At 36.0% G+C, this 24,870-nt stretch overlaps 1 protein-coding gene across 2 annotated transcripts in view; it reads right to left on the reverse strand.

Moving 5' to 3' along the window:
• Positions 1–12,704, reverse strand: part of LOC139958645 (corticotropin-releasing factor receptor 2-like) — a 178,802-nt gene extending 166,098 nt beyond the window's left edge. Inside the window, exons 1-2 of one of the 2 annotated variants that reach the window (XM_071955873.1) lie at positions 12,460–12,704; positions 10,448–10,553 (exon numbers count right to left, since the gene is read on the reverse strand). In XM_071955873.1, coding sequence (XP_071811974.1) covers positions 10,448–10,459 — 12 coding nt within the window. In that variant the 5' untranslated portion in view covers positions 10,460–10,553; positions 12,460–12,704. Of the gene's footprint in view, positions 1–10,447; positions 10,554–11,788 lie in introns of both variants that reach the window. The other variant, XM_071955874.1, reaches the window with a different exon arrangement.
• Positions 12,705–24,870: the final 12,166 nt, after the last annotated feature.

The following is a 24,870-nucleotide window of genomic DNA, read 5'->3' on the forward strand; positions in this document are numbered from 1 at the left end:
TGTCACTCTAACTTGATATAAATATTACTCCCTCATGCCGTTAGTACTTTATCATTTTTGAAGATTTAGCAATAATCGTTTCCAGCTGATAAAACGATTACATATTTCCAAAGGCAATGACTTCACCGTGTAATTCTTATCACTTTACCACGTGACGCAATGTTATATTCTTAGTCACCGATTGTTTATATCTGTATTTATTTCAGATATAGTCTCACTCACTGTTATGATGGACCTCAGATGTTTTAATAGGAATATCCAGTTACGTTAGAAATAACAATAACATGTAACGACATATATGTACACTGGCTTATATCATTTGGGATTTAAGTCAGGGGGGAGGGACGAAGAGTAAAAAGCTGGAATTTGTCAATTGATTTTGTTGTCAGTCGTGCAAGGCTTTCAAGTAGGGTGAAGATTTTACAAGCATTAAAGCACACAAAAAATTGTCTCTCCCAGGTTGACCCTGCCGTGTAGCACATGCGTCGTTGTTATTGTAGTGCACGTGCGACGCTACAATATTGGCATTAATGGCCAAGTAATGTGGAATGTTACTGTGTAGTAATAATATGTAGTGTGGCAGTAATGTAGAATATTAGTGTGTAGTAGTAATAATGTGTAGTGTGGTAGTAATGTATAATATTAGTGTGAAGTAGTAATAATATGTAGTGTGGTAGTACTATAATATTAGTATGTGGTAGTCATATTACTGTGTGGTAGTAATGTAGAATTAATATTACTGTGTGGTAGTAATGTGGAATATTATTGTGTGGTAGTAATAATGTGTAGTGTGGCAGTAATGTAGAATATTAGTGTGTGGTAGTCATATTACTGTGTGACCAGTGGTAATGTGGAATATTACTGTATAGTATTAATAATGTGTAAGTATACTGTGTAGTCGTAATGTAGAATATTACTGTATAGTAGTTATAATGTGTAGTGTGGTAGTAATGTGGAATATTACTGCGTGGTAGTAATGTAGAAAATCAATGTGTAGCAGTAGTAGTATTAATGTGTAGTAGATCTATGTCGTACTTCACAGGTTGTTTAATATTATTAAGCTCTTTAATACTTCACAGCTCGCATAAAGTAAATTGGCATAACGAAGAATATACTGACAGTAGTATACGGTTCTGTGGAAGGAGGGGGGGGGGGGGGGTGCTGCAGAGGAAATCCTTTGTCTTCGAAATTAGTTAAATAATGTGTTTTTTTTTGCGTTAATGCCCAAATGATGCAATATATATTCATATATGCCTAATTAGAGATTTTTAGATAATCGAATAATGTCCCATGACTGAGAACTAAAACTGTGAATGAGCAGCTTGATGACGTCGAAAAATGGATGAAATGAGAAACGCATGACCCATCTCCTCACGTTATGGTACACATTTAAAAGTCACCCCCCCCCACCCACCCCAACCCTACTCTGGGAGTGATCATTTCCCCATCCTTAGTTTACGAATTGTGGTCTATAATTTTTTTCAAAGCTGCAGCCTAAAATGGGGCAACAAACCGGCCTGCACTAACATCAAGAGCAGCACCAGAGAAATTTTTGAGAAAATGGGTACATCAAATCGGTACCATATTCCTAAGAAAATATGAAAGGTTATTGCCTATACGTGCACTGTATTGTTAAGGTTACATAGATGGGTCATTTCAGTATGGATGAGCTCAATGAAATTATGAACAACATAACAAAGAAGAACAGTAAAAATAAACGGAAGATAGAAAAGGTGATTTTGTTTTGTTCTGATAAAATACGAGGTATACATTAAAGTCATCTTCGTGCAGGTTTTGCAAGAACAACTCTGACCTAAATATATAGTTCCACTTCAACGAAAGCAGCACTAATAGGACTGCATAAACAAACAGCTTCCCAGGTATCACCAATTCATCTTCAATATTTACAGTTTATTCAGTCGAGATCGGATCATGAACATTTCAACCCTAAAAAAATGTAACTCGTTCGTCTAAGTTTATATGTCTAGACTATCATTGTTATTATAGCTATGTTTACCAGGAAGCTGTGACGTGTAACCAAACTTGGCCAAATGTTACTTATTGTATATAAGCTTTCTCAAGTAACACCCAGAATGTAAGAATAACATGCCAACATTAAATAAAGTAAGTTAGCTAACCTAAGTGTGAACAAATTAACTTGCAGTCACAGGATTTAGAAAAAAAAGGAAGAAACGTTTCTGACACGGCTTAGTATTCATTTAGTAAGTCTCACATTCAATAAAGTGCGGTATGTACGTGTGAAGTTTAGGACATTCACATGGTCATTAATTGGAAGGAATCAATTCTGACTAAACATGAAAGTGTCATCGTCTCTTAAATGAAGTCCAAACTACCTTCTCAGGCGAACAATGCAATCATCGAAGAAGCATGTCAACTATTCACAAACAATCATAATTAAAAACCTAATGATGCACTACCCTTACTCCCCCCCCCCGCCCCCACCCCAACCCAAATACACACTCACTCACTCTTACCCGTCTTCGTGTCAAGATATAAGACTTGACCTACCTACAAAGTTACCTAAACAGAGGGAAACACAGTTATAAAACATCGGACCTACCATGCTACAAGTTATCCCAGAACGATAACTATGACGTAGTAGAGCTATTTCTCGTTCAACAAGCAACTGCCCGAAGTTCGAGCCACAAATGTTAGTCAATGTCTTTAAGCTTATGTGCGAAAGGTACGAGATATAACATATCATATCAAGTTCCCCGAGGCTCATTTACTTGTAAATGCTCTTGAACTAGAGTTCCCGAAAACCCAAAGATAACAACAACAACAAAAGACACACAAACCTTGTCATACCTAAACTTAACAACTTGATCATTTCGAAACAATCACGTGACTATAGTAACATAATATACCGTTTACCTCAAGATACATATGTGATAATGTCAGCAACGCTATATGTTGTAATCGTGCCAATGTGGGTGGAGGTGTGTGTTGTGAGCAATCCCATTTTGACTTATGAAAACGAATGACTGCAGTTCTCCGAGGAAAATATCATGAGTGTTTAAAGAAGTTCGAAACGAGATTCGAAGTTCGAAAAGGAGCACACTTGACGAATTTCGACATGCCGTAAGGGTATACAAAAGTGTATGTAAGTCGAGAGGCCAATCACAGGTAAAACATACTCAGTCTTTAGTGAAGGAGTCAATCCTATCTAGAGTATAGGTCCAGTTGTCGTGTCACTTATTGGTTATGGAAGATTGCGAGAACAAGTGTCTGACAATTCCATTGGAGGTATTATATACTCTTCGATATAACGTCTAGAACGAGATAGCGCGGAGAAGACCTTGAAGAAATTAATCTATGGAAACTGATACTCTTAGCATTGACTTCCTATATCCAAGGCCAGTGTTTTTGTTTTTTTTTATATATATCCTGTCGATGTTTCAGTCAATGATGTACTCATAACAGGGAAAAGCTGCTCTGGCTACACGAACGAGACAGTTATTACAACTGAAGACAAGGAAAGACGTTTTTAATGTTTACATACATTACAATTACTCTCTTCACAATTCATCCAAAGTGCACAATATTATACAAAACTGTTTTTGATCATGCATCAGTATATGAAACAAAAATGATACGAGTGAAATTATGATGAGTGAGGAAAAATAAGTGTATTAGTCAGTTTCTTCAACATTCGTTATAGGTTTAAAAACGCATCGTGCTCCAGTATCCCAATGAAATATGGTGAATGCACCTACAATACGAGTCACGTGATCGTTTTCCTTTAATCCTTTAAATTACGGTTTCTATATTCTAAAAAAACTATTATCAAGACATGATCTTAGGATCATATTATTGACAGAAAAAGATGAAAAACAATCATAGGTGTCATTGAAAAAATTATGTTTGTAAATGTTCGACATGACAATTTCCATATGCAATAAATACTTGTCTTGTAAGACGTTCTTATCTGTAAACCTCTTATATATTACATCATTTAATACTCCAGGTTTATTTTTTGCTGTGTCAAAGAACATTTCTTGTTACATCATTTCTTTACCCATCCCGTTTGTTATCCAAAAACATGAAGTGCATCTCTTTCGGTAATGAATGACAAAGTAGCAAAGACCTCTTCGCATCTTAATGCAGTTTTGTTTCTTTTCTGCGGTTGGTAGTAATCTATTTGATGGAATGACATGCCTTTACCTGGGTGCTGGAAACACAGTAACCTTTTTTATCACGATGGACAAGAATATCCTTGTTATCTAGGGTAACAAACTATTAACTACTAATCAATATTTGACGCACGGACGGTCTTCTTCGTGAAACAGACACATTTCTGAACTAATATCACTATTCTCAAAGGTGTTTGTCAATATGATGTTGTTGGTTCTATCAGGTGTAACAGTATTATACTCTGATCTACCTACATCCTAACACGATCAAGAGACGGATTAATTTAAAGGCATTGAAGACTCGCCCCAAACCGCGTGGCGCCCTCTGAAAAAAAGTTAACTATCCGTGCAAGTGAAGTTTTTTCTTGTCGCTACAAAATGCAGACAGTAGTGAAACTTGAAGTTGATACCTTGTTCTCTTTTATCTGGACCTGAGATGTCCATCGTTGCTATGTACACTGTGCTGTGGGTATTGACCGCAGCTGCATGTATTGACTGTACACTAGTGTCTCATTACCGACGGTAACAAGCTGTGTGTGTATTTTCTGGGATTGATGGTGGTGTTTAACACTTCTCTTACACCTCATTCGAAACTAGGTCAGATTACCGGTATCAGACGTTTCTTTGTGCGCGAGTCTTCACTCCCTTTTAACCAAAAATGCAAACTATAATTTTGTTTCATTTTGAAAGAAAAAAAACATGACAGTACATGAATGACAATTTGAGGTCACTTATTAACGAATTAACTCCAAACTGCACTTTGCAGCAACTTGTAATATTCATCCCTTAGGCAGATACAGCATTTGTCATGGAAGTTGTTATCAATTGCGTAAAATGATAAACGTTGGAATATTCCTTTTATCCATGTTTGAAGGTTACATTGTCATGAAGAACAGGAGAAATCAAGAAGTCTCGTTCAAATTTAAGATTAAATATTATTTTTTATTTTTTTTTTCAATGTCAAGCTTTCGTCATTTCTTGTAAATTTTTTTAGGTTTCCAATGAGTCGAAGAAGAAAAGTACAACCTGAACATCAATTGCCAATATGTCATCAACAATTTCCTTAATCCGCTTTCATGCACGCCACTGGTTTCTTTGTAAGCAATACACATTTGAACTTGATATATGAGAAAGAATAACAAAGGAAAAATGAATTGCTGTCATCCGTAAAAGTGGCATTATGACATAATGCATTAATAAAATGACAGCCCTCTCGACATGAATTTTGAATTTTGATATCTCGCAAAAGGAACAACATGTTAGTTAGGGTTTGGAGGGAATTTCCCATCGCCAAGATGCCTATGTAAGATAATATACATGACAGATCACATATGGCTTGTGTCTTTTGTAAAGAAATCTGTTTGCGAACGGTTACAAAACTAAGGTTCAAATAATTACGTACTACACAAAACTATCATAGTTCTATGAATCAGAATGAGTCCATTTAAACTATGACAAAGTTCACATGAGCGATAATTTAGCAAATCTTGAACATAAGAATTTATAACTCTGAAATTCATATGACGTGTATAGGTAATAAACGTTTTATTTATAATATTTATAGTTTCCGAATCCAAATGTATATTTTGCTTTTTTGATTGTGTAACGTATCGATGTTTTCTGCAATTAGACTACATAACTTTATACTCCTGGTTCACATCCTCCCCCCACCCACCCCCCCCCCCACCGCAAGAAGTAGGATGAATTAGCAAAAGTAACAAGACACAAAGTTGAACGTAAACACTTCCCCCTGTTAATCGGAAAGGTCATATGATATGGAGTTATCTTTCTCTTAGCAAACATGAAACCATTTTATCTTTTTGTGATTACACGGTCTGAGTGGGGTTATATGAAATGTTAATAAACATGTAAAACCTCTCACACTGCAGTCATGGAAGTCTTGAGTGAAATATGTTCGAAAATCATAAAATATCTACAAGAACATGATGGGTTGAACTTTGAGTGTTTACATGGTATCGCAAAAAATGTCATTCCACCGTGAATCAGCCTTGATAAATATGAGTTTCAAAATGTCATGAGGTAGTCAGTTTACCAGTAAAAACGCAAATGGATGAGAAAAATAATTTACAACATTCAACATCAAGAAGACAAGTACGATAATAGATTCGTATATGCCACGGTCCATATAGTGTAGTTATTTTAATCGTCACTTTATCGTGTTTTTGCTGTATAGCGTACTACATGAACTTCTAGTTCGGTGGCATATGAAACCCGAAATGAATCACTAGATATGATGTTCAGAAACTTGAAACTATGTCCACATTCGCATTTGTGACATTTAGTAGTATGTTGCGGGAATAAACATACATATTGCTATTGTATATATATATATATATATATATATATATATATATATATATATATATAAATATATATATAATTGAAATCGTAATGAGTTGGAAAATCCAGAACAGTGATAAAACATCAAGCCTCCACCGGGATTTCGAACCCGGGCCTCCCGCTTTATATGCGTGCACCCTAACCACTACAGGTTATGGACGCTGATTGTATGTCAAGAGGTTCGAAACCGGTAAGGTTGTAATTTCACTGTAGGCGTTTGACACCTGTATCAAACAATACAATAGTTCTGTTTTGGTGACATATTTGCCTGACTCTAGAGATCAAACATAATATATATTATGTGAATAAAAGCCTTTTCAAACCGCCAGCAACCACACTTGTTATGGTTATGGGTAGAGGCTGCATTCTAGCTAAGTATATATAATCTCTGAATACACGCACATTGAGACTAATCTAAACATAGGCATGGCTGTTGTAGTCACGTAGTCATCGGTATCTATATATAGTTTCCCTTTGCAGTAGTGTTACAATGCGTTACATCCCCTCTATGCAACATTTCGCATGTATCAGCGAAAGTGACGAAGCAATTGTTCTTTTGAAGAAGGAACTTCAGAATACTTTGCTATGTGCGGTATGTGGATTGCAAGGAGCTACCCTTTGTATGAGTATATATGTCTTCAGAAGCTTACGCAGTTATGTGCTTTCGCTTTCCAACGTGAGTAATCGTTTGATACATGATGTGTAGATTAGTCAGATCAGGGTGTTTCATCCCACTTTTTGGGATTCCCTGATCAGTGTAGATTAAAGTGTCACCCCAGGCACGTAGCCAGCTTATGTTTTGGCTGTTTCAGACGATTCAAACTTCAGAGACCCCATCCAAGTTTGATCTAGCCACAGGCCTTGAATGCTGACACAGATGATACTTGTGTCTAACCAGGGAGTTGTTACTCCCTGGTCTAATAGAGTAACCATGCATGGGTGGTTGTGGTAGTGACATTTTTACGTTGGCGTTTCGGGGTTGGGGTATACATTCCCAGAAGTGCTTCCGTGGAGCATGGCATGCAATGCTTATGCACCCTGCAACTGTCCCACCAAACACAGAAAGAGAGAGGGAGAGGTGGAGGCAGCTGCATGGCCGCGTTTTTGGTCCGTGTGGAGGGGTGGAGAGAGAGGTGGAGAGAGAGAGATATATGCACTGATCAATGGTAATTATAACGAAGATATGCTCTGTTTCGACGCAGACGACCATCTCCCTGAGAGATGAAGCTAAGAGCTGGGCAAGGAAATGGATGAGTTTGGATCCCGCCCATCAGCCATTTGATCTTTTGCTCGTCAATGATGCTTTGCGACTCTAAGGACTCGATGATGCTTTACGACTCTAAGGACTCGATGATGCTTTGCGACGAGGGACTTCCCCAAAGTTGTGCGTCTTCCAGAAGGATTGTCTCTAAACCATGGAACGCGAAAAATGCAAACTGATTTCGTTGTCTAAACTTAGTTTGTTGTTGTCTAAACTAAAGTTGTTGCTGTTGTTTAATCATGCTGTTGCTCAAACTAACGTTGTTGTCGAATATTCCGTTGTCTACACTTACGTCGTTGTCTAAACTTACGTTAAACTTAGCAACGAAATAAGTTTTCCTTTTTCGCGTTCCATGGCAAACTGCCAATGACCAATGATGAGAGTTGGAAGGGTGAAAAGTTTTCTCAATTAAATTTAAAAAAAACAAATTGTGTACATCTGGACTGGTGATGATAGACTCTCCTTCTTCATCTCTCTCAAAATCCACGAAACCAAACATTTTAACCTGGCTGTAAGTTTCAAAAAAGATTTCTGCAGAGCTAGCTAGGCCAAGGAGAACAGTGAGTTGATTTTTGCCATTGTATGTATTTAGGATTTGCTAGGTGACAGATTCATCTGTTTATTTATAGCCTCGGGCCTGGTTTGGGGGATGTTTAATCGTTATTCCAGTACATGTAGGCCTACCTGATCTAAAACGAACACTGAAATGAAGATTTGAACATTAGACTGCATTGTGCAATGTACTATTGGACCCTGCACTTCGAAATTGTTTGATGTTTATCTATTATGCATACAGTTCCGATGTAAACAATTTACCATGACAAGAAAATAAAATTGGCAGATTGAGATCAAGTTGTTAGATTATATCTCTGCAATGCGTAGGATTCGCTCCCAATTTTCCTTGAGAAGCACAACTCTATGAGCTTCTTTCCTCCCCAAACTTTTAGATCCCGTCCTGGGTGAGCAGAATAGAAAGCCAGCCCCAAGAAATTCCGGCGATTTGCCTGCAACCTTTCGGTTTGTGTACATAGTTGACTTCCTAATAACAGTGTATACGTTTGAAGTGCAGCCTATACCAGCAGGTGCATAGTATAGTTATATTTAACTTTGTTTACGTTATGTAATATTTGTTATTATGTATACCAAACTGAAGTTCAAGTCTCGTGTATACAGTACTATTAAAGTGCAATTGACCCACATGTGCAGCTCTTTCCAAAACTGTGTTCTGCGCAATTACGTTAGAAACTATATATTTTGGAATCTGTTACTTTTCTGTTAACGTATAGTTTAAAAACTATAGGAATATAAAGCGATAGATATATAATTGTAAATTGCGTCCAGGCACATGAGAGGGTACGGTCAGGACTCTGTAGCCCCGCTGTCCAGGGTGAATTGGTGCATAATTGTCCTGGGACCTGACCTAAGTATTTAAGTAGTAAGTTCTTAACCTTTTATATTATAGGATATAAAATTATGAATCCCACAATATAAATTAATGTAGGGCCTAGTTGCGTTTATTTATATACAAATATATATTTCACAGTCATACTTTAAGTCAATTGGCAAATTTCAACCATGCCTTTGATTCTTCGGTGGAATAAAGAAACAAATAAATATTCTTGATAGTTGTGGTGAAGTGTGTGTTTTTAGTACGGTGAGTACAAGAACATGAATACGCGAGTAAAGTTAGAATTCCCCTAGATATGAGTACAAGTGTGTGTACAGGGGAGGGGTTGGGGGGTGTCAAACCACTGGAGCACGAGTAGGTACATTTGCACAATTACCTACACTGGAAATTCCAAAAATGCCTCTAGTACAAAGTCATACCGTATACGTGTACAAAGTCGAGTAAAATAATCGGACGACGGACCGAATTAAGCCAACTTTTGAATGTTTGAATGAAAATACTAATACTTATACTCGGCAAGTCTTGTAAATAGTAACACTCCCAAGTCTATCAAAATTAATCCAATGTAACTATATTGCTTTAACAATCCGAATTTAAGTAAAACTGGACGACCAAAATCTTGTTGTGTAGGCCTACAGCTCTGTTTCTATGTTACCGAAGAGAATCACTCGATCTCTAGTATCAAAGAACAAACTTGACCAACACAGACAAAAAAAAGTGATTTACATTTCATTATTTACATCACTGAAGAAACCATACCCAAATTCCTCCCATGTTCACACACAAGTTTAATATTCCATTATAGAACCTGCATTTTGTCATATATTACTGTGATGCATACGTCCAGTACATTTGAATTATTGAATCGAATTTATAAAGTATTTCTACTCATCCAATGCGATAAGTGCAATCGTGCACCCCTCCCATACTCCCCATCTCCCCCTGCACCCCACCCCCCCTCCCCCTCCACCAGCAAAAATTAATTTGGCAGTTTAATGTACAAAAACAATCATTAAACCATTTTACTCTCCATGATTACACACAGCTTGCAATAGTCGATATAGTGTATGCCAAGCAGATTCTTAACACCATAACACCACAACACCATACACCATACGGTTGAGCTTAATCTCTCAAACCATTGTCGGTTATTCTGTCTATAAGTATAAGTTAGTAATGAAGCCTTTAGTCACAAACAACAACAACAACAATAAAACAATAACACAAAGAAGAAAACAAAAGGGCTTTGTTGTTTATTCTTACCTTGATGGCCATGGTGTCAATACCAATTAGAATGTCCTCCTTGATTCCAAATTTATCCACAAGAAATGAAAAAAAAAATCACAATTTCCTTCCGAAAATCAGTATCCTAAAGAAAAGGAGTATAGTTTAATTATTAGTTGAGGGGAGTACACAACGAGGCTTGAAAACGCCAAAGATTTATCAACAAATTATAAAATCAAATGAGTTTTATAAATAAAATGAGTTTTATAACGTATGTATACTATAGTCAGTGCCTATTATAGGTATGTATCAATTACTACGATTACCAGAAAGCTACGAAAATTTCATTTGCAAGCAGAGCAAAGTCCTTCATGCGTTCTGTTCTTCACAACAGTACAACATTGGATCACTTTACAGAGGTTCACATGGTCAAACGATTGTCAATAAAGTAGTCTTGATGAAAATGGTTATTCGCATGACGTTATTGGTTGTCCAATTGGCTACGATCAGTCAAAACAACAGACAAGTACATATACTTCTATAGTCAGTCTTTATATGTCATGTCGTTTTATATTGCGCTCAGTCTCCCGTGAGATGTATAGCCTACTTAAATTATCCAATTCCCAAACACAAAAGGCAAATTTTGACTGCCAGTTCAGGGGTCGATGTTATCAAAGAAGACGAAATCAAATACACCTGGATCCATATACTATATACGAGCTACTATAGAATGCAATAGAAACAAATCTCAATCCTCTACAGCTTACTCGAAGGATTTTTTCAGGCAACTGAATCTGTGACCGTTGATAACAGGTAACATTTCGAGTAGCCGGGTAATGATGATAAGCATATACTGCTGAAAAACATCCTCATTTATGCAGATATGTATTTTCATATAATTTCCACAACAACGTTATAGTTGCCTATATACGTATCTGCTTAACCTAAACCTCTCACATGCACATGAACTTATAAGCATGTACGACCTTGTTAACAGCTGACGACCTTATTAGTGTTCACCGTATACAACATAGGCCTATATGAAACACATACACTCTATATCCAGATAGCTGCAGTATTAACACTCTTCAATATGCATTCGAACAATGATACGGTGGGAATCTATACACTTGTCAAATAACCAAATCTCACACCAAATTCATTCCACAAATTGTAAAATTCCAGTAAAATCCTCAGAGTGAACTGCCAATCGACTGAACAACAAAGAAACCCTTAAATTATTAAACGGTAGGAAGGCCTAATTTTAAAAATAGCTGTCAGTTCTCAGTGTTATATAAGCCTAAGTTTGATAGATACTTTTTTCCACCTTCTACGATTCCAATTAGAGAACATTTAGGTTAATTAACGCAGAAATCACACCTCGAGGTGGCTGAATCCACAGCTCTTGATCCAATGAAAATAGATATAAGGCCAAGTATATGAGCTTTATCAAAAGTTAACCGGTGTGACACACGTTCCCACTACATAAGGCTGATATATACGACACCCGAATAGTGTAACTGTTTTATAAACAGACATAAAGACAATAGCAACAAGCGAATGCACATATACTGTAGAGTATGTGCATAGCTAACCAACGACCCCTTCTACATTAGTTTTGTTCAGGAAGACCTGTCATGTAATAACATCCGTAATTTCGACTCAAGTTGTTCTTGTTCACAAAATGTTATGGGTATCACGATCGTACCTTCCAATAGCAGTATGATTAATCCAATCGACATTAAATAGTAGAACAGTAAATAATACTGGTATAGATACAGTATGTATAATGTTTACATGTGTGAAATACACTGTTATCTGTTTAACGGTTGAAAACAGATATTGTCAATAGTGCCAGTAACTACTGTTAAAGTATACCACTGAAACCGAACCAAAGGTCAGGTCATATTGAACAGTCCCGAATAGTATTTATAGTTCAGGCTATAGTACGGCCTACACAATTAACACTGTCCCCGGTTGTAATTAACGAAGGTACAATTCACATATCAGAGTGTTAAAATCCAATGAACAAAACAGAACGCAAAACAAACCTTTAAGCTTCCTTTCTCCCAACTGAGTAAAAATTAACAGCAAGATATATTTCCACAAAATACAGTCAACTTTTGTCCCGTGCGAAGACGTAACACCGTATACACACAAACACACACACGTTATCGTTACCCTAATGTACAGCAGGCTGGTGTGAAAGGCATAGTCATTTATCGTTGAGGAATATAAGTCCTTTGGCGATTCTTTCTGGGACAATATAACACCCTGCGCACCGTAGCTGAACAGTGTCAATAGTGTTATAATCCAAAGTACAGCCAAGTTCAATAGGAAGTGATTGTGATAGCAGTTTTAACAGTTCAATAATTCTATTGGTTGCGGTTTAAGATACCATGCATGTTTTCCCCCCATTCTATATTCATATTGAAATGCGGCAAGGTGTTTGGTAATCACGTGATGTTAACAAGTAAGGATTTGGTATATTTATAAAGAGAGAGAGAGATAAATAAATAAACAGTTAGGATATCTCTAGTTTAAGAAATAAACATTCATTCATGATGGATGGATGTGTCCACCCAGTTGGGACATTTTACCCCCGATATTGTATACTTTCATGTCCCGCATAAAATCACTCGTATTTTCAGTATTCGGTGTGGGGGGGTGGTGGAGGGGGGAGGGGATGTTCACACATGAAACATGTTCTTTACATATCACGATATTTACGATTCTAAAAATGAGACATGGTTGTTAAATACGACAATTAAGTTTGCTGATTGAGTGTCTATAAATGTCCGCCATTTTTAATTGATCCAGTCTAGCTGGCTGTGGCCGAACAAACATCCTGAAACCGAGTTCTTATTATTTTCATTTCATTATCGTGAAGTTTTCCTGCTATGACCTGTCTTTATGAACCTTTTAATTGCATGGATGTTTCATTGATTTATATCGTTTTAAATGTTTAACTTTCATAAAAAAGTATAAGACTATACATATCGTTCTTATACAAGATTCTTTTACTTTCATATCATGTAAATGAATTGTAAAATAAGTGTTCAATTGGGTGCGTAGCTGGTCATCGTGTCTGTCTTTGTTACGTCTGTCTTTGTTACGTCTGTCTGTCTTTGTTACGCTAGGCAGACTCTTTCTGCTCGTTTAAATAGCAGGGAGCCATTATGTCATAAAGTTCTTTATCCTACATAGGTCTCAGAGTTATATAGACCTTGTATTCCTCCGTTTTATGGCCCGACCACGCTTTGCCTCTTATACGGCACTGTTACAGAACAAAGAGGTCGATGTAGGTCAATGGAAACGATGTATACATATTGGGAGGTGTTACTAATTTTTCGAACGTTTTTCTTGCATTTTAATGATTATTGGCTTGAAATATATCTATACGCATGCTCTACCGTCATGCTAGAGAACCAGATGCCAACAGGTGCCATTCAATCAAAGAACCTACCATATACTTCTAATGTAAAAAGAAATTTTCTATATGTCGCAATAAGCAGTGATATCCACGGAATGTCCAAATTTGACTATCTAACGCTATTAAGAATATCGTCTTAATATTGACGAATTTTGTCCTACGAGTTCACCATGTGGTTATAGAATGATGTTGGTTCACAACACCTTTTAAAAACAAAAGGAAAAATCGATTGATGAGATAAATAGTGAAGTCACCTTTCTTTTGTTTCAAACAGAAAGTAAGATATATTGTTAGAAAGTAAAAATGGGGGTCATCCAGGGGTGTGAACTTCAACAAAGTTGTTGCGTTTAACCTAAAATTGCAAAACACAAAATCCTTCCTCTTTCACTTTCATTTCCTTTTATCTGACATGGTTGGTTGTCTATACTTGAATAATCACTACAAAAAGGTTTACGTCATGACTTTTGACAACATTTGAAGCAATGAGGCTTAGCAATCGGGAGGTTCGGGGTTCAATTCCCGGCCGGGTCATAGTAAGGTGGGTTTTTCATCCAAGAGCAATCTACGGTTTTCCCATCTGAAATGACTTTCTAAATTGTAAAGATTCCAAAATTTGAGTTAAAAGTTGAATTGGAAGCCACCCGACGTGTAAGTTGTAATCCATAAGCCCTTGCGGGCTTCTCCCACATATTTTGTGGTCGCTTAAGCGTCGTAAAACTAACTGCTGATTATTATTATTATTATTATTATTATTAACTTCTAAAGCTATTGCCACCACGCTCCAACTATGCAGGCCACAATTGATCAATTGAAATCAACCTATCGGAGGCAAAATTAGAATGGATTGTGAAAAAAACAAAAAACAAAACAAATATATACTGTTGTGATCTTAAATGGCATGTTTGAAATCATTCATCACTTTACCACATGCAACTGGTAAATGTACTTATTGATTGACAAAATACCAACTATCATAATTGGAATGTGTGATTTGCTTTATCAAACAGCTAGACAAAAAAATTATTTCATTTAGGAGACAACCACAAGTTTAATGTTCCTTTATACACATGGCGGAAGACTTGAACAAGTCTAAAGATGACATCTATGAGCTATATATAGTTCAGATGTTTTTTGTTTTATGATTTTCATGATTTATTTACATGTTTATTTCCTTGCAGTCAGTGAAGTTTTATTATTAATATTATTATTATTTTTTTTTATTATTATTATTATTATTATTTTGATTATGATTATGATTATTATTATTATTATTATGATTATGATGATTATAATGATTATTATTATTTTTATTATTATTATTATCTTTTTTGCAAAACCTGAATATAACATATTGAACCTCCGAGTCTGATACTGACCTCATTATAGACTGGTGTCGATGGTGTCAATAAGACTGGTGTCAGTCTCAAATCTCGATATGTCTACGTTGAAGAAGGTCAAGGGAAATGTGAGTGCCAGTAATGTTTCTCAATAAAGCTATGCGTATTTTCAAGATATTTCAAGATATTTGAAAATATGCTCATTACCTGGAACGCTCCATTAAGCCTCAATTTATGAAGACGTCGGCTCCTCCTCCTCAGTGACGTCATTAAAGTGACTTTAATCCATTGTTTTATAGCTTAATCAAACTATATAATAGCTCAATCTTGCTACTTTATAAGAAAAACAGATGACTCTTGGGTAAAATTTCACACCATTTGTCCTCGACAAATTTGTAATGCATTGCAAGTATTTTTTTTTATCTGAGGCGTTTAGAAGAAGTCTTATATTTTCTTTTAGAGTTGTGGTGCTGCATTTGAGGAACTGACCAAGTAAATTTGTGTGTTAGACTTTGTAGTCCAGCCACTTGAATTGATGAGCCTCATTTCTCACAGTGTGTTATAGAATGACGACCTCGAATGATAACAGTGTTTTTAACGGTCTTCAAAATTACAAATTTTGTACGTAACGTTTTTCCTTTAAAAATTAACATTTGACCTGATCCGTGGAACTAACATTATCATCAAATTTGCCGCAATAGTAACATTCCAGGCATTTAAGGTAATAATGTTCAAGGTGAAGTTTTTGCAAAATTATGAAATACTTTGAAAGACTATAGTGGACACCTTGTTTCCTTTTCCTTTTTTTTTTTTGGTTGTTATGTTGAAATATGACATAAAACTAAAATTACGCCTAAATTCATTACTTAAGGGAATGACGTCATATGAATTATACCAAACTAAGTCTCAAGTGTATTTGCGTCGTTGCTGATATACAATGCAAACCAATAAAAAGAGAGTTTCTTCCCCAAAAAGTGCGACATAAAAATGAAAAAGTAAACCAATAAAAAAAAAGGTCAAATGTATAGGAAGTATAAACTCTTCAGTGAGATACTTCAGTTCGTATATCTACAACATTACTGCCTAGCTCTGAGAGTCGTGAATTTTGGTCATAAAAGCTTGAAGTGCTTGGTTTTATAATCATAGATATAACCATGAAAGACGTCACCATGACGTCACGACTATCTTTAAGCAAATAATCTTTTAATCGAAAACAAGTTTGAATTTGTTTGAATCTATCATCATCACAATTGTGCAAAAAGAACATGTGGACATATTTTTTTACGAAACTATTAAAGAGTGAATTTAGGTACAGAATATATTTTAGATTATTTTAGAACATTAGAAAACCCTGATATCATTCTTTGCAGATTGTATTTCTATCCCATATGTATTTATTGTTTAGTAATGTGCCTTTAAACATATGATGTCCATTTCTTTAGAAAGCGACTGGACTACTTAGCCTAACACACAGACCATCGGATCAGTCCCTCAAACGCAACACAAACCTCAGTAGGTGAAACATGATTCTATAGGGCCTCGGATAAAATGTTTACAATGCATTACAAAATCCAGCAAGGACAAATGGTTTCGAACGTTTTCCCGCAATGGTATTCTTTTTGTTAATATGAAGCTTACATTTTGACTGAATTATAAAACAATTCATTAACGTCAGCCTTACGGGCTGCACTCAGAGGAGCTGACGTCATTACCAGGTTCACCTTAACGGAGCATTAAGAGAAAATAATACTTTAAAGGTGTATAAAAAAACAGGAAGAGATATAGAACTATTGCTATGACACTATTTCTTGTTAGGGGAGGGGAGGGGGAGAGGGGAGTGGGAGGGGAGGCTTGGGACTATGAACTAAGACCAAACTTATGCCTAAAGCCACCCTTAAATTCGAAACTTTTGGTATATTAAGTGCATGCTAATATTGAACAAGAATTAATGTTTATTTGCCTCTTACCATTGGCATTAAACACAACGCTAGCATATTATAATTTAAAATAATGATACGGCTTGTAATAAACGTTGTGTTCAAGCACAAGACAATTTTAAGTCTATTCTTTCGTTCATTTTCCGTTGCTAAGGTACCATCCAAAGAGTGTCAACAGGCGTACTATATCTATGTAGTGTTGGACACTGAATTATGAGTATTTCGCGGATCTAATACTAGCCCCTGTGTCCTCTCTATGTTATGCACACAACAGTTATAGTAGCTTATCCGTGTCTGTTTCAGATTCATGATTTCATACCACAGAATGGGTCCTTCGATAAACCCTAACTACCAATCCCACTCATCCACCCTCCTACCCACACCGTTCCACAAACAGCTGCAGTGGAAGTCATATATAGGGGTAAGTCAGAGCGCGTACATTATTGTTTCAATTCATATCCATGTGCTCAAACTTTTAATTTTACGTTTCCCAACACAACTTGAATGACAGAAATTCTTGACTTCCAACGCCAACGTAAACAGAACGTTTTGACAGTTCCGTGTGTACTGGTTAATGTAAACAATGACTTCTAAACACAAAATACACTATAGTATTGTACGTATAGGAGTGGTTTTCTCTCCGTATACCCAGTGTAATTAGACATTTCGGTTACAACTAACGTTGCTGTTACAGGATTTTGTAAAACTGAGCACGAACTATTCATCTACACCGCTATCGTAATTGGTTTCCGTGAGGAACGAAATTTCATGACATTTTTACCGATTCTTTTTTACCCCTAATGTTAATAAAAATTCTTTAATACAACCCATAATTCAACTATATTTATCTCACAACTGAGATAAAAAAAATTAAACTTATGTACTTGTTTGTTTTCTTCCACTTCTTTACGCAATTTGATATTTCAGTGTTCCTAACTTGAAAAAAAGGAGGGGGTAGTTCGTGTACTACTTGTAATACTAATCATGTATACAACAGAACGATTTCAATGGCCTCCCACATGACAGAGTCTAACAATCCTTTGAGATTATTACTTCGGACAGTTATATGAAATCGCCGATTTTTTCGTCAAACTATCTTTCCCCCCTTCCCTCCCTCTATTTTCCATAAATATTTTACGAGCGGAACAACAAAATCCGGTGTCTTGATTGCTTTCTCACTGATAATGCCCTTACTATCGGCCCCGTTTGTATCTACTAGTGACATCTAAACATGAATCTTGTTTGGAGGATCTTGTAAACATGAAATTAATAATAAAGAGGTTTATGAACGACGATAAAGTTTCCAAACATGCCGCGGACACCATGAAGAGCGAAAATGTTTTAAACGTGTAATAAATATACAATGATAGTTTTTATCAATGCCATGCCTTTTAACTTGCCTCCCCCCCCCCACCCACCCACCTCCACCCCACCACTTTGTTCTGATGATGTGTAGGTGCAGTTCATTATTATGACATGTGTATATATGATCACAGTTTACTTGAAAATTTGCGTTTGGTATATGTAAAATAAATTGCCTTTTATATATACATCACATAATAACATATTAAAAATATATATGGAAAGTTATTAACCTCTCTGCAGCGAAATAAATTCAAGTGAACTCAACTGTTTAAACAAAAAATGATAAAAATAATGATAGGAAAAGGCTCTCGCAATTGCTATTAATACTATTTGGAAGTTGTGTCCTGTGACATACTTATTTATTTCATTATTGTGATCATTTCGCATTCAAATTACACTTTAACCAGGGTGGTTTCCCCCTGCCAGAACAAACCGTTTTTTACTATTTGCAATTAATCCCAGTGGGTATATAGGTAATAATATATTCAAGATAAAGCCTTCTTTATTATCATGTTTATTTGTCCTCGGAATGTGATAAATTTTGAAAAGTTTGCTTAGTTGTTGATGAACTCTCAATTCAAGTACTTAACAACAACAAAACTGTTCTTATAAATATTATTTTCAACTCGTTTGCCGCGATGATAGGTATGTAACTCCATCAATCATCTGTTGCCAGATACCTTAGTACAAACTAAAAGAAGAAGAAACAAAGATTGGAAATATTCATAACTTTATGATTTTAATATACAATGGAATGTAATGCCGAAAGAGTGCAGGGAGTCATTAACTTCGTCAAACAGAATATTTCTTTAATGCACACTTTCTCTCTTTAATCGGTATTGTTTCTATTTTTTTTAATTTTTTTTAATTTTTCTTAATTTCAATTTTTTTTTCATTTTTCATTTTTTTATCATATTTCTTTAATGAGAAAGGAGAGAGGCAGTACTAAAGGATGCCAGGGATGGGGATATTGTAGGCATATAATAAACTATAAATTGTCCCTGAAAACGTAAGATCTTCAAAGAATACATAATTGCCTAAACAGCGTATAACGTTCCATAATGGGCTTGTTTAGCAGTTATAGTATATTTGCTAACTATGGAATAGAACTTTAACTTGAATCCGTCATTTCGAAAATCGCATTTCGGACAAACTTTGGCCCACATTTTGCGAATTGTAGATAAAAATAAAATCACCGTGCCGTAAGCTATTTATTTAATTACAATTTCGCATACGGTGAACGTCACATCTATTGATTATGCAAATTAATATCACCTGGATTCAATGACCTCAACGGAAAATACGAATGATTAAAGACTAAGTGCTGAGGCTAACGTAAGAAGGAAACGACTTCAAAACCCTGCCCAAATGATTTCCCCTCGTTTGGAGGTATGCTTTCTTTACTTCATTTTTTTTAATGCTAAAGCGAGAAAGATACAAATAGATTTATCGTTGACTCTAGACACACATAGATGTAAATATGCAAATTGAAGCAAGGAATAATTGGGTCTTGTGTGACCTGTGTCGGCCAGTAGTTAATTGCAATAATCCTGCTTCATATACAAAACGATTATGAGTTATAAATTCGATTTTTATCTGTGAAATTTTAATCTGTATGTCCTACAAATTTAACAATAATAAATATATTTGCATTACGCTTACTTTATATCAATAACTGTGCGGGCTGCGTATATATATATATATATATATATATATATATATATATATATAAATATATATATATATATATATATAGGCCTATATATATAGATAGATAGATATGAAATATTTTAACGTGACTCAATCTGCTGGAATATCGGATTACCGTTGGATGATTGATCTTAATTTTGTTTTTCGCAATGTGGGGAGGGGGAAGGGGGAAGGGGGAGGGGTCAATGGTTGAAAATTACTGTATATTTCATGGAAAAGTAGGCCAGTTCGCGTCTTGCAATGACGATTACAATCCTTAGGATGGCCTCATTCTAATCACGGTGCAAACACAACTGAAAGCAACAAATCGTCTGTATGCAAAAAGTCGTTCGCCGAAATAATTTGTAAATAAAGCAAGTAACAAAAATGTCACAGTGGTGTCATAGTGTGAAAGATGGATCCTTCTTCCCCGTGCGAACCTTATTAAAAACCTACGTCGAATAGTCGAACGCGTGCGTAACCCATTTATTTAACCACAACATTCGAAGGGAATCAGTTTGATAACAAGTATAACGCTATTTTCGGTGAAGTCATAATGACCAAAGCGTAAGTACCACAAATGGCTGCGTAACAGATCATTTCAGGGGAAAAAAAAGGTTGTTTGCAGAGTTATCTTGATCGTGTCTTTAATGAATGGCTGCTCTGTTAAAGAAGTAGATAATGGCCTCTCATGACACGATATCCCTTCGATAGCCTTTTATAAGAATGTGATATAAATCATTGAAACAATTAAACAAGAATTCCTCGATCCATCACGGGGAACCTCTTAACCCGCAAGGACGGAAAATAAAACTGAATAAATGAATAAATAAACATTCATTCAAAATCCACTGCGAATCATCTCATTCATCCCAATCATGCATCACACTTCCTCTTCTGATTTGGAACAGTTGGCTTTAAAGGGGCCGTCGAATTGGGTCTACCTTCCGCATCATAGATAAAACCATGTTTTAAACAGAGATAATTTAAAAAAAAACAAGGGCCCGGGGGGGGGGGGGTGGGTAAAGGAGAAATGAAGGAGCAATACGTTTTCAAGCACTGCTCGTTTATAAATGGCAAAGAAATAAAGATTGCGACTATATACGTAGGGAAACAGTCTAGCATGCTATTACTTCACTTACGCCGCTTTTAGCAGGGGTATACACACACACATACACAGAGACAGATATATATATATATATATATATATATATATATATATATATTTATATATATCCGCGTTTTCCATTTATGTCAGTTTCCATACCTCCCTTGAACTGACGGACGGACAGACGGATTGATGAATGGATGAAGCCAGATGTATTTGTTTCATTTGCTGTTCACCGCACGGTCAGCAATACAGTTTCGAAAATGCAAATTTACGTCGCTGTTTATGACATTTATAATCACCGCTTGCAGTTTTCGAAACGAAATTCGCTTCAGAACGTATATACACTCTCATTAAAAAAGTCTTTTTGTTGAGTCGTTGGGTAACTTGATCTCCAGAAATCCAAATTGTGTAGGCCATTATGTTTGCTGCATAAAGCACTTGAAGATGTGATAAGGATGTGATAAGTATCACGTGGATACACTCAACTGCCGTTTGTCGCAAGTTTGTTTATCCTTACGTATTGAATTATTCATCGCAATCAAGTGTAACGACAGGCAAATTGTCAATTTAATTAAAGTTTAAAACAAAAAACAATTACTTACTAAGAAGTGGCGACGAAACATGATCTTCTTTAGTATCTAAACAAAATCTTTAAATCGACATGACTCGAGTGTCAAGGGTAAGAATATAGGTCGTGGATTATTCATAATTAAGAAATATGAGATGAACACTTGTTATAGAAAAACACGAATGATCGAAAAAAATTGTGGCAATTACGTATAATCCTGTAACAAATTGTTATGTACTTATATATACTAAAGAAATACAGAATATATGCATGGATATATATATATACATTACGTTCCTTCCATGATATCCTCAGCATCCTCCTCCAACACCACATTTCAAAAGCATGGATTTTCTTTCTGTCTACTGCTCCAAGAGCCCACGTCTCAGACCCATATGTAGCGATTGGAAAGACCAAAGCATTCATATATATATATGTATGTGTGTGTGTGTATGTGTGTATATATAGGAACAATACATTACTAGTACTCACATGTTATTTTTTTCTAGGACTATAACATGTCCAGAATAAAGTGCTGACTAAATTAAGCCTTTTAAAGTGTGACCAACCATTTCTTTCTTCTATAACTTCTTCTCATAACACCGTTCTTTTTTAAAGGGGGAGGGGGGTAAATTACAAGGAAACACTTAGTGCGATGTGTATTTATTTGTCTACCCTTTTTTATTTACTCTTCTAAGCGGTTCCCTAAGAAGAAGTTAGTCATTCTATCCAGATATGTTTTACATACCTTTACCTTATCTATACCTTATAGCACTACTTGACCAGTTCAAAATGGTGAAACAAAGGTTTGCACAATTCAATTAACGGATGCCGAAAGTCATATTCAAGAGCGTCTGAGAAAGCTTTCAAAGTCTCCATTAAGTGGTCACTTGAAAATCTCTCGAAAGCCTCTTCATTTCGTGCAAACCTTTTGCTTTTAGAATCATTTGCAGCTCCTCTATTTAGTATAATATTTAGTTGTTTGAATGGAATGTTTGTCTGTTATAGTCGCTTTCTTTATTGTATAATTTTATCAACGTGTTTAATTAATATAGGCTACTAGGAGCAAGGTAGAAATATATGCTTTCGTACTGTACATTCGGATTCCTAATAATTTTTAAAAGAATACTGCGTGCATCACATCATTTCCGCGGCGCAAAGCTTTCCAAGAATAAATAGTAGAGTTTATTGAAGCTGTTGGATAGAGAGTTGCGCATCGCGTCACGCGAGTAGTGTAAGAATGAAATATAGGCCTTTAGGCCTATATATATATATATATATATATATATATATAAACCAGGTGTACCAAATAATTACTTTCAATTGAAAAGGTAAAGATTTTCCAATGATTTTCCAATACAATGCTTAACCATCACCCCTTAAATATAGCTCCAGATCTGAACTGTCGACCGTGGTGGGTCATTTTGTAAATGTAATGATAGTCCACCAAGTCATCAGCGATCATGTATACGTGTTGGGTATAGGGACGTGCCAGTTAAAAAACTTCTATCCATGCAATAGCGAACTTAGAAAGCCAATTTAGCAATTAATAATGCGGTACCTTCAGTAATACTTCACCATTATCCGAATCTCTCTATTCCAAATACTGATATATGGTATTTTCTTTTAAGTTACCCAAGATAAATAGAGCATGGATTCGAAATCCAAACATCTTCACCCACTCTTAACCCCTTACATCGAGACTAATCTAGGGTTTCCATATATGACGGACGATTTTTTGTGTGTGCATAATCCTGACATTACATAAATGTGTATTGCGCCCCCAGTTTAGAGCAGAGCTGGATATGACCCTATATGAACTGTCATATACAGTGCCAACCGTTCAGCGATCATACTTAAATATTTGTATGCAATAACTTAATTGTTTGTCATGTGACAAAACCTATCATTATGCTGAAACCGCGGTAAAGTGTTCAAGTTGTTCGTAACGGGGCTGCTTTCTAGTTTCGGAGGTTAAACCGAACCACCCGAGTCTCATGCCCTTTATGATCAGTTTAAACTGGTAAAGGTGAGTACCCGCTAATTGCGTAAAGGGTGTGAAGACTCGCGCACAAAGAAACGTCTCATGCCGGTAATCTGACCTAGTTTCGACTGAGGTGTAACAGAAGTGTGAGACACCACCATCGATCCCAGAAAATACACACACAGCTTACTACCGTCGGTAATAAGACACTAGTGTACAGTCAGTACATACAGCTACGGTCAATACCCATAACACAGTGTACATAGCAGCGATGGACATCTCAGGTCCAGAGAAAAGGTAACAAGGTATCACGTTTCATTACTGTCTGCATTTTGTAGCAATAAGAAGAAAAAAACTTCACTTGCAAGCAAAGGAATGTTAACTTTTTCACAGGGCGGCACTCGGTTTGGGGCGAGTCTTCAATGCCTTTAAAACTGATGTGTGTTATAATTTCTTAACATGTGTTACATTAATGACCAGTCGCTACTGAAAAGGACTTACAAACAGAAAAATACTAACACACGATACTGATTGACTGGACTAACCAGATTACTCTAAAAGTCTCGCTAATAATTTCGTCCACATTTTAACAGAAAGCGGATGACACTTTACCGTAAAACCCTTAAACTCTGCAATTTGAACCATCTTTACAAGGTATACTTATACTAGTCAAACATATGGACAGTTTGTTAGACTCCTAAACAATCATTACCTGAAACAGCCTCTGAGTAATGAATTCGTCTGTTAGTAATTTAGCATTTGCTGACAGGTCTAACATGTGTTACGGTGTTATAACAACTTCAGTTCATACTGATTAACAGTTGTCTCTTATTCACAGTACAAACTGATCAAGCCATATACATTGGGTGCACAGTAGCATCTGCTGACAGGTCTAACATGTGTTACGGTGTTATAACACACTTCAGTTTTTACTGATTAACAGTTTTGTCTTATTCATAGTACAAACTGATCAAGTACTGTACACTGGACGTACAGTAGTATCTGCTGACAGGTGTAACACGTGTTACTGTGTTATAA

Source organism: Apostichopus japonicus, chromosome 18, assembly GCF_037975245.1.
Source record: "Apostichopus japonicus isolate 1M-3 chromosome 18, ASM3797524v1, whole genome shotgun sequence".
Classification (NCBI taxonomy): Eukaryota; Metazoa; Echinodermata; class Holothuroidea; order Aspidochirotida; family Stichopodidae; genus Apostichopus; species Apostichopus japonicus.